At 32.8% G+C, this 12390-nt stretch overlaps 1 protein-coding gene across 1 annotated transcript; it reads left to right on the top strand.

Annotated features, from left to right (window-relative positions):
- The first annotated feature begins 5192 nt into the window (after window positions 1-5192).
- LOC133304880 (transcriptional regulator TAC1-like) lies at window positions 5193-5747 on the top strand. Its single transcript, XM_061504959.1, has one exon. It carries the CDS (start codon window positions 5193-5195, stop codon window positions 5745-5747), a length of 555 nt encoding a protein of 184 aa, XP_061360943.1.
- The last annotated feature ends 6643 nt before the right edge of the window (window positions 5748-12390 follow it).

The following is a 12390-nucleotide window of genomic DNA, read 5'->3' as shown; positions in this document are numbered from 1 at the left end:
TCCAAGACTCCCAAGGAAGAAGAAAACAACAATGAAACAGTGCCAAGGTGCACTCAGCCGCTCAAGTCACGTAGGAGTAGCGGTTCTAGGGTTTTGTGCCCAATGATTAGAGTATATATAGGCACTTAAGAATTAAACACACAGTATTAACTTTAATTGCTACGCTTAGCATTTTAATCTCAAACTTTGGGTTCTTAACCTACTCAATTTTACAAGAATTATCATATTTTTATAATATTTTTCGGAGCACCTTTTCGGTACGCGCTTTTCATAGCCAGTATCAGTTTCTGGCACCAGTTCTTATTATTTTGACTTGAAACTCGTTTTACAAGTCCTACATATTATTCTAGTAATTATCATGCACTTACTATAATTTTCCGGGATACTTTTTTGGTACGCAATTATACCGACTAGCAGAATCGGTATCTGCATTTTTCTTCCGAAAAGCGACTTTCAGCATTCTTAATCACTTATCATAATTATTAAATCCTCTTAATAATTATTAGGGTCAATTATGGAATCATTTCCTTAATTAAGGGTGCGGGTTCTTACATAACTTAGGAGTCTGAACCTACTCATTTTTCTAAGATTTATTATATTTTTATTTTATTTTTCGCAGCACCTTTCTGGTACGCGCTTTTCCATAGCCAGTATTAGTTCTGGCATCAGTTCTCATTATTTTAACTTGAAACTTGTTTTACAAGTCCTATATATTATTCTAGTGACATATACACACTTATTATAATATTCTGGAATACTTCATCGGTACGCATTTATACCGAGTAGCAGAACCGATATCTGCACTTTTCATCAGAAAAATGACTTTCAGCATTATAAATCACTTACCAATATTATTTAAGCCTTATAATAATTATTAGGGTCAATTATGGAATTATTTCCTAATTTCTCATAATTAATTAATTAACTTCCTTAATTAACGGTGCGGGTTCTTACAACATGTATGTGGTGTACCACCTAGACGGTAACCCATGAGTATGTGGAGACATACAAGATGGTAACTCTATGGGTGAGGTGCAAGCGGTGTTCCTTGTAATGTAGGTTGTAGACGTATGTAATCCCTATATTTTATTCTCTGGGCAGTAGGATTATTACACACATGACATGGATATATGTTGCATTGCACAGATTTTGGAAATTATATTATTATTCTGTTTTGGAACCTCTATTGCACATGTAAGTGAGCTTGGGGTGGAGAGATCCTTGGGGACTTCTTGTTTTACGGAGATTTCTTTTTAGAGATCTCACCTCGTGATGGGGCACATTTTCAGGTACAGGTACCTTTGGGGTGGATACATCTAGCGGCAGGAGGCTGGAGTTGAGTTGATTATGCATGATTATAGCTAACATGTCTGGATATTGATCATGTTTTACTTTCAGTATCTTGTTATCGGATTTGAGAATTTGTTTGGCTTTGTTGCCTTATTTGGTGAGCATGGGGGTTGTCCATGCCGCATTGACATCAATTATGTCTGATTTTATTTGAGTTGTATAATGTATCAAGATTATTGTTCGGTCTACGTGTTATAGTTCCGTGACTAGATACACATTTATTCATTAGGATATTCAGTTAGCTTGATTGCAATTTACATACAGGCTATATTTTGAAAAGGAATAAATAATCAACTTGGTTAATAACGATGACGTCATAATTGAAAAGAAAAAGTTAGCTTCCGCATTTATTTAGCTTCGTCATTATATGTATGTTTAATACGCCGGGTGCATACAGGGTGTTACATGTTTTCTTTCAGCTTTGGTGCTATATTCTGGCTTAAAAAGAGAGGATTGATGCCAGGTGTGACATTCTCAAATAAGTTAATATCTAGAGATGAGGGCCTTCACTGTGATTTTGCTTGCCTTCTGTATAGGTAGTGTTGACTTTTTTATTCACCATTATAAATAGAATGATGATGTATTGATGTATTGGAGTATATTCTCATATTTGTTTTAAAGGATTGATAAGATATAGGGAGAAATGATTGGTCAAACTATTTCCTGCAGCTTGTTATGGAAGCAACTAGAATATGAGCGAGTTCATAACCTTATACACAAAGCGTTGATTTAAACTTTCTTTACAAAAAAAAAAATTATAGCTTTGATACCACAAAGAAAATTGGTCAAACTATCCTCTGAACCATTGCCACTAAATGTGCGGACAAAAAGAAAATTTTCTGGATCCGCCACTGATCCATGCGCCACTGATCCATACTGTTGGCTTTGATAACCATAAGAAGCTCAAAACCTAGTTAACATCATCTAGCAAAAGTTCATGATGTGAATTTTTTATCGTAATCTTGACTTCAAAAATACGAAAGTTCTTATTTTTATTTTCTTCATCAATATTCGATTGCGTATCTCCCTTTTTTTTTAGAAGGTGTCCAGTATCTCCTTCTATATTGTGAATGTAAGTAATTGCCAATCTTCATTAAACTTCTTGGGTACTTCTCTTAATTGTTATTTTACTTTTGGAAAGTGCATCATAACAACCGCCCAAAGATCCGAAATACGAGTACGAAGGGCATTAAATATATTCCGCATCTACAAATACGCCACAGGCCCAATTATATCATCTTGCTTCCAAATTGGGAAATGATATATGCACTACCAAAAATTTTATATTTCTCACACATATATAGGAAAATTTGGATACTTGTTTTTTTCTTAAGGCCAATCACAATGAGTAAATTTACAATGAATGTAAAAACGTTTCACAATTTTTTTTATGAAACTATAAATATCAGTCGTATTATTCTTTGGAAAAACTTTTTTTGCCTTTACGGCAGAAAAATTGATCTGTCACACTCACATAAAAGTGAATAGATCTCGTTATAAAGAGAAAAGATTGAAAAGATTAATGAGACCCACTCACTTTTATGTGAGGGTGTCTGAGAATTTTTTTTACACAAAAGCATAAACAATAAACCCTTATTCTTTATGCGCTACATACATGCAACAACTTTAAATAATGACTAATATCGTTAAAATTTATAATTTTAATTTGAGGGGCAAAGAATAATTAAATTTGTTTTTATAAATTAAAATATCTACAACCAATTTATCATAAACAAATTCGAGTGTTTATTCTAACTTTTCACTTTTGTATGCATGGAAGTGAATTTCCCAAGTCATCGTATGGGAAGAAAGCGAGAATCTTGATAAGTGAATGTAATTTTTTTTTCATATATATTTGACCCATAAAAGCATGAAAATATGTAAATATTACAAGTTGTTCATACATATATCCAACCGTACGGCAATGCATGAGACGTACGAGTTTCAAAACTCATTCAATTTGCTCCAACGCACTCTAAACATTCTTTTAGAAAGATAACGACAACCTCCTATGATCTCGTTTTAATAGCTGTCTACTATGACTTCTCAAGCATCTTCTTTTCCCCCTTTATTAACTGTCTTTTTCCTTTTAAGTTTTAACTAATATGCACTAATATCGTGCAGTCCATCTGTATCTTTTTAGTTTTTTTTTTTTTTTTTGCAATTAGAAAAGTATATATTTTATTTATATCTCTCAGTTTTGAATCTACGTACTTAGCAAAATAAAAAAATTAAAATAAACTTTGCTCAATGATATATTTGGACTTATTCTAAATGGGATATTAGATCCAACCCATATATGATCCATGTGGCCTAATAACCAAGACTTAAGAGAATAAGGAAACGCTTTCATATTGCGTACAGATCATCCATTGGACTTATCATCACAATACAATCTCCTCAACAGCCAATGGCAAAAGGACACGCATGTGATTTCAGCTATGCCTAAAAGACATAGGCCACAAGCAAGCATCTCACACATGAAATAAGCTATAGAGGCCACCTTAGTTCATCAATAAGATTAAGTGCCGCTATATTAAAGCAGCGCAAGCAAGATATACAACCACTATATAATAAAGGCTTGAATTTCAGATATGTTTTTCTTATCCATCTTAACTTAAGCTATTGGACTGGTCACTCATCCTTTTGTTTATATCATTAGCTGTTAAGAATGTTTTCTACTTTTTAAATTATACTATATTAGTATCGTTAAACGTCGACTAAGAGTTTAGTTACATGTAAGTCCTTGAATCCCACTCTTTCGATTTCTCCTCCTTTCAATTTTGTTGAAAAAAGTTTTGATATGTAGAAATAGAAGTTAGTTAAAGACATTATTATTATTGATATTTATGTACCATAGTTTTGCTTACATATTAAGAAAACACAATAAAGTCTAGCATATCTCATTTGATGACTTATATGGTTATATGAAAGTTTAGAAATGTATGTTTTAATATTTCGAGAATGGCATAGCTATCATCATATCACAATACTTTAGATTTTTACATGAACTAATTAACGATAGACTCATCTGTACCAAGTGGTAATTTTAACACGAAAAGTGAAAGATTAGGAGATCAGGTAATAAATTAAACCATTTTATTAAAGAGACTCTAACACCATACGAACAAACCACATAATTTTAAAGTTAATTCAAACTTATGTACCAAAGAAAAATGTTAAACTATCACAACCTTGGAAAAAAAATTATTTAAAATACCTTTTGTGTTTCATAATTGATAATAGATGTATATCACCTTATTGTAAATGAAAAGTTTAATGCCACTACAGATAGGCCAAAAAGTTTATTCGGTTTTCTATATCTCAAATATTGCGGTTCTTTTCCAAAAACATTAATTGCAAGTGACAGCTGCAATTTTATAAACTGATAGCTAGTTTCTCCAAAGACATATAATTATTGTATTTGCCTGCAACACAGTGAGTAAAAACCTGAATTAACTTTTCACCCTGGGAAAACATTTTTTAGCTTTTCACAAGGCCTAAAAGAGCAAAAGATGAAAATCATATTAATTCTTATTGATCCTCTCAAGACAATCCAAAAGGAAGATGTCTAGTAGAATCATTGAATGAGTAAAAAAGATGCACCTAATATTTTATTCAATTATATTTAAGGTTCTCTGACCTAAGTTGTAAACTATATTATTCAGCTGACATAATAAAATAAGGGAAAAAACCTCGTACGTGCATATCTTCTGTAGTTTTCCGATCTTATTATAAATTTTGCTTTAGCCAATATCTGTTGACCCCATTAACAACAAACTGTTTTTGCTTTGTTAATTTTAACTCTTATTGCTACTTCCTCTATACTTGTCAGAGAAAAAATGGATTTCAATACCACAAACTCTAACAAATCTGAGCAAATAAGATGGGGTTCAGATGATCAAGGTGGTTCAGGACAAGTTAGATCTTATTCTTGTGCCTTTTGCAAAAGAGGGTTCTCAAATGCACAGGCACTAGGAGGCCACATGAATATCCATAGAAGAGATAGAGCCAAGCTCAAGCAATCTTCTGAAGAAAATTTGCTTTCATTGGACATCTCAATGAAGAACACAAGAGACAATGAGCCTGTTGATTTGGAAGAGAAAATTTTGTTCCAATTGGATTCTGGGGAAGAAAAACATGCTAGTAGTGTTAAGAAGCCATTCAATTTTCCTGACAAAGATTATGATCATGCTTCTCAAAGGGGTAAGTTAATTGGTGCTGCAGAACTTCCTCATCTTCCATCATTTGTTGGGAGGTTAACTTCAACCACTGAGATAAAGGGTAGTGTTGGGATGCAGAGGATTGAAGAGAAGAAAGCTGATTTAGACCTTGAGCTTAGGTTAGGCCTTGAGCCACAGGAGGCACCAATATTGAGCACCAGAGCATTCTTTTGAATAGCATTCCAATTGGAAAATCAGCAAAAGGTTACTTTTTTTAATACCTACCTGTTCTTCCACCTCCAATTTTAAGGTAATTTGATATAAGAATTTAGTTTTGATACACTGTCAATATGAAAGTTTTTTATATTTGCATCCAATAGTGTGTTAACATATCATTCAATGAGTTTGATATCGATCTCATATAGTTATTAATAACATAGTCAAACTTATTGAATGATGTTGTAACACTTTGTGAAATGCAAGTGTAAAAGTTCTTTACAGTAACACTAGTGCATCAAAATTAAACTCTAGATATAATGCCATGTTACTTCAATAATGGGGCGTATCATATGAACTTTTATGTTGATATTGCTTGTATTTTTCTGCTGTTAGCATATGGGTTTACGATCTTCTTTTTTTGTCTATCTTTTTAATTCTTTTGGTAATTATTATTATTATTATAATATCTACAGTTTAAAGAAAATAAATTATTGCTTTTGGAATCATTTAACTATTATTTGAAGTTGTTGCTTTGTGTATTGTCTAAGAAGTTATTTTGTTGGCTTCTAAATAATGATTCTCCCTTTTAAATAATTGATCGTCATGTTGTTTTCGTTTCCTAATTTGTTTGATATATTAGATTGTGTGTTCCAAAATTCTGATACGGCATGAGTCATAAAACGTCGTTTAATAGATTTTATTGTTCACCGTTTTTCTTTTTCAACAAATAGATGCCACTGTAAATTAATTTCAAGTTTTTGTTTTTTATATTTCCATAGTTTTCTCAAGCAACAATTAAGATATACAAGAATTCAAGCCAACTGGGATTGCAGACTCCAAGTGATATCATGTAATTCATTTAGGACATGTTTGGTATACAATATAAGATAAGACCTGATAGTATAAGATTTAAGGACATGTTTGGTGTATAAGATAGTAAAGCCTTATAGTACGTATTAGACCTGATAGTATAAGACTTTGATTAAATTTTAGAGAAAAGTTCAAAAAATCTCACGTGGATTACTCTTTTATCACTTACACCTCTATATTTTTTTTCTTATCAATTATCCCGAGTGATTTTATTCCATCCAAGTTCACTTTTAACACCGTTTGTAATTGAACTAACTTCTCCATTTTACCTAATTAATCTGATATAAAAATTTAGTACCAAGTGATGCCATATTCATCCCCTACTTACTGGAGCCATCTAACTGCTGATTGCAATTGTTAAATAAGTTGAAAATTTCACTCTAGATCACGCACACCGAACAAGTGGAAAATCTATTCGACCTCAAGTGAAGCAATTCTCAAGAAAAAAAAAAGTTAACTGTTGTTGGACATAAACAATTCTAACTAGGATATATATGATGGGTATTCTAGATGTAGCTGCTTAAATTTTTGAATTTCACATAGGTGGAAGTTGTATTAATGAATTCTTAGGGACTAGGGTTATTGATTTACCCTTTCACAATGGCAACAAGATTATAAAATACTATTACAATCAGTAATATGAAGAGCCTCCTCCAGTTGTTTGGATGTTTGGTTGAATGAAAACATAACAGACACAATTCATGAAGGCCAACTTCTGTTTAACTTTTAAGGAAATTAGGAACTTGACCAATTTTTATATAATGGTAAAAGCCAAGGAATAAATAATACTGATAAAGACTGAATCAGTAATGGACAAATTTTTTTGTCCTTATATTTAAAGTCAACTAAAACCAAGTATCAGCAATACATATGAAGACTTCTCTAGTTCTTACCCTTCTGAACAAGAGTAACTTGTACATCTAGTGGCAAGGGGTTTGGGTATGTTATATTATTTTATGGGTTTGTCATTTTTCCTTTCGCTGCTGATGAGAAAAGTTGCAGCAAATTATTAACACTAGGATTTGGGGTCGTATCCTGGCCTAAAAAAAAAAAACACATCAGGATTCGGACGCGTATCTTGATAAAAATAAATGTTGCTGCACTTTTTCCCATCTGCAGTGACAGAAGAAGTATATAACCCTTATTTTATATGTTAAATTCCCATTTGTATAGAAAGAAAAGAAAAGAAACGACGAGTAATTTGTAAAAAATAATGAGAGTTATGCATAGTAACAATACATATTAACATTAAGTTTTGCATTATCTTAAAGATGTGATTTTCGAAACAGTAATACATATCAAGACTTCTCTAAATGTTACTATCCATAACTCATTTACTTTTTACAAGTTACTCTTGTTCAGAATGGTAATAGATAAGAGAAGTCTTCATATGTATAGCTGATACTTGGTATTAGTTGACTTTAAATATAAGGACAAAAATATTTGTCCAGTATTGGTTCAGTCCTTATCAGTATTTTTTTATTTTTTTCAGTAAACAGTCCTTGTCATTATTTATTCCTTCGTTTTTACCATTATATAAAAATTGGTCAAGTTAGTGTTGAATAAATAAACTTGATTTAATTAGTTTTTGGTCCATTAGGCTTAGTTATTATTTGGCCCAACTTCTAGAATAATTCTTAGGAGTAGTTTAGCCTAAATTCTAGAGTAATCCACTCTAGATTACTCCATGGAAATATCTAGAATAGTTCATCCTAGAAACTACCATGGAAATATCTAGGCTAGGAAAATTGTGGAGAATTCTGGAAAATGATTTGTAGCCATTAGATGAGAATTGTGTTGGCATAATCCTAGCAATTGGTTAAGGAGGTGCCACTAGTATATATAGGTGTGTCCTCCATCATTTTGTAACAAGCCAAAAAGCCAAAAGGAAAAAGAGTTGTGTAGTAATAAAAGTGTTCTCTTCCTCCAAATCTTTCTAAACCTTTCCTTTTCTCAAATATCCTCCTCCCAACAAAGTGGTATCAGAGCCTTAAGATCCTTTCTAGAGAAATGGCAAGTAGCAACATGGTTCCTTTCCAAGTCCATATGCTCACCAAGAGCAACTATGATAATTGGAGCATCAAGATGAAGGCCCTCCTTGGATCACAAGATGTGTGGGAAGTGGTAGAGAAAGGCTACGATGAGCCAAAAGAATGAGTCACTCTATCCCAAACTCAAAGGGATAGCTTGAAGGATTCAAGAAAGAAAGACAAGAAAGCTCTCTATCTCATCTATCAAGGATTGGATAAAGATGCTTTTGAGAAGATTTCGGAGGCAGCCACCACAAAGGAAGCAGAAGTTACAAACCTCTTACAAGGGTGCTGAGCCGGTCAAGGCACGTCTTCAAACTCTAAGAAGTGAGTTTGAAACTTTACACATGAAAGATGCCGAAAGTATCTCTGATTATTTTTCTAGAGTCTTGACGGTGACTAATCAATTAAAAAGAAATGGTGAAAAGATAGATGATGTAAAAGTTATGGAGAAAATTTTGCGATCTTTAGACTCAAAATTCGATTATATTGTCACTGTCATAGAAGAAACAAAAGATTTGGAAGCTATGACAATAGAGCAACTCTTGGGCTCCTTACAAGCATATGAGGAGAAGCAAAAGAAAAAGCAAGGGGTTGGTGAACAATTACTCAAGACAAAACTCAACTTCAAAGGAAAGGAAGAAGACTTTGGCAACACAATAGGACGAGGAGGATATCATGGTCGAGGAAGAGGTCGTGGACGTGGAAGTATAGGCTTCAACAACAACTATGCCCATGAAGATTGAGGAGAAAGCTCAACAAGAGGTCGTGGAAGAGGTGGCTTCCAACCAAGGCGTGACAAATCACAAATCAAGTGCTACAACTGTCAAAGGTTCGGCCATTATGCTTCTGAATGTAGAGCCCCTACAAGGAGGATTGAGGAGAAGGCAAACTATGTGGAAGAGAAAAGTCAAGAAGATGGCACTCTGTTGATGATACACATTGACAATGTAGGAGAACAAGAGAATACATGGTATCTAGACACAGAATCAAGCAATTCAGAATCAGAATTGATATCCAAAATGAATTAGAGTCAAAGAAATCAGAGGCTATGGAAGAAGAAGAACATCAAGAAGAAACTGAAGCTGAAGCTAATAATATTGATTATATGGAAGAAGATACAGAAGTTGCTAAGTGGATAAATAAATCCGATTTGATGAAAGAACATGAAGAAAAAAGATGAGGAGAAGGTAATAGCAAGCGTAGTGGTGATCCTGACGACATCGATGATGATGATGAGGAATGTGAGGAAGAAGAGGAGAATGAAGCAGTACTAACACTGCCAGAATCAAAGATAGAACCCCAAAGAAATTTTATATTGGATGAAATAATGACAACCAAGAAAAAACATATAGCAACTGAAGAAATGAAAGTTGAAGGCGTATTCTTTAGAAATGTTGATGACTCAGAAGGGCAGACAGTTCAGGATGGAAATGATCAAACTCCTCCATCAAGTCCTACTCCAACAACTCTTGCATCTACACCATCAACAGGAAGAAGCAACAACAACAAAGAAATTAAACAGAAAGTGAAGCCAAGGAGCAGTAGCAACAAGTCAAGAGGAGTACCAACAAAGAAGACAAACAAAGGAGAAATAATTCCAATAAAAGAAAAACAAACTCTCGTTGATGTGCCAGAAAAGCAAAAGAAGGAAGATATTTTGGAGAATGAGCAAAGGGAAAAAAACAAGGATTACTTGGTCAAATTTAGCAGAGATCGTGTATGTACCGGAGATGCCACCAGCACCGATAAAGATTGTTTATCTTCCACCAATCCCAAAGCCACCGGACAAATGTCTTCCCCAAAATATGATTGGTTTACAAAATCAAGTTTAAGGGGGGTGTTGAATAAATAAACTTGATTTAATTAGTTTTTGGTCCATTGGGCTTAGTTATTATTTGGCCCAACTTCTAGAATAATCTTTAGGAGTAGTTTAGCTCAAATTCTAGAGTAATCCACTCTAGATTACTCCATGGAAATATCTAGAATAGTTCAACTTAGAAACTACCATGGAAATATCTAGGCTAGGAAAATTGTGGAGAATTCTAGAAAATGATTTGTAGCCATTAGATGAGAATTGTGTTGGCATAATCCTAGCCATTGGTTAAGGAGGTGCCACTAGTATATATAGGTGTGTCCTCCATCATTTTGTAACAAGCCAAAAAGCCAAAAGGAAAAAGAGTTGTGTAGTAATAAAAGTGTTCTCTTCCTCCAAATCTTTCTAAACCTTTACTTTTCTCAAATATCCTCCTCCCAACAGTTAGTTGGCAATTGCAATCAGCAGTTAGATGGCGTAATGAAATCCAGCAAGTAGGGGATGAATATGGCATCAGTTGGTAATAAATTTTTATGTCAGATTAATTAACCAGTAAAATAAAAGTAAAATAAACAAGTTGATTCAATTACTAATGGTATTAAAGGTGGACTTGGATGGAATAAAATCATAGGAAGATAATTAATAAGAAAAAAATATAGGGATGTAAGTGATAAAAGAATAAACCACAGGAAATCTATGAACTTTTCCCTAAATTTTAATACTATTTAATATTTGACATGATATTGTATGTATAAGATATTATGGTTTGGTTTAATTTCTCAGATTGAGAATTAGTGGAGTTTGGATTAGACTAAGTTTACACTCAAACCAGCCCCCGAGTACCTCTATTTATTGACAGCAACAAAATGAGTATTGACTGGGATACCTTCGTTCTGTCTAGGCTAAACACTGAATCGAGAGTTCATCATTTTGCTTTTTGCTACTACTATTAGGAAGTGGAAAAAATCATAAAAGGCAACCTCAGGACACGAAAATCCATTTTTGGGCATAGATTGATTCTTAGTTAAACCACTTTTTCTTGTAGAAAAATGACTGGAAAACCAAAATAAAAAAATAAAAAAATTGAAAATAAGGAGAAAGAAAGATAAAGGGAACAAATCGAGAAAAAGTAGCATAAACATAGAAGCAAAGAAAGCAGCAAGGTATGGGTGAGAAAGAGAGAGAATAGGATGAGAAAGTGATACACACGAGACTTTGTTCGTTTTTTGAAGAGGAAAAGGGGTAGAAGGGAGATGGGAAGTATTTACCAAATACATCATTTTCTTTTCGGGCCTAATCTCATCCCACTCTTGTTGATTAAGTTATATATTATTTTGATGTATTAAAAGATCTTGTTATCTAAATTTATACTATACAATGCTCACATCAGACAACTAAAAATATCATAACGTATAATATAAACTTATATTATCAGATCTTATACGTCATTCCAAACACGTCCTGATTATATAAGGACCGATTATATTTTAATACTATGCAACGTTTGGCAAAACATTAAATAAGATAATGTATTATTGTATAAGATAATATTATCTGGTGTTTGTTAATGCACTATATAATATTAGATAGAATAAAAATAAATATTTTTGTTAAAAATATCCTTTAACAAAGAATTTATATAATTCTTCTAAATATTTTATATGATATTAATTTATATATTTCTTCCAAATAAGTGAATCCCAATTGGTCACTCGATTTTTTTATTTATTATTTACTTCAATCATATTTGAATGGAAAAAAAAAATTAACATGTTCATGTTTGGTTTTGATTAGCTCATCCCTTGAACAAAAAGAAAAGGTATCATATTTAGCATCGCACTCTATCCAATTCAAGTTAAATACCTTAACCATCATTTTACCAACAAAAAAAAATATCTTAACCACCCTCGTCGTGTACAACATTGTGCCATCATCCATATAA

This window comes from Gastrolobium bilobum, unplaced genomic scaffold (genome assembly GCF_033153095.1).
Source record: "Gastrolobium bilobum isolate Gb01-03AN ecotype WA unplaced genomic scaffold, APGP_CSIRO_Gbil_v1 utg29862, whole genome shotgun sequence".
Lineage (NCBI taxonomy): Eukaryota > Viridiplantae > Streptophyta > Magnoliopsida > Fabales > Fabaceae > Gastrolobium > Gastrolobium bilobum.
The sequence above is the reverse complement of the archived record's forward strand: the minus strand, read 5'-3'. Positions and strand labels throughout refer to the sequence as shown.

What these genes read in the sequence shown, in the direction of transcription:
- LOC133304880 (XM_061504959.1), top strand. Translation starts at nt 5,193, where the DNA reads ATGGATTTCAATACCACAAACTCTAACAAATCTGAGCAAATAAGATGG.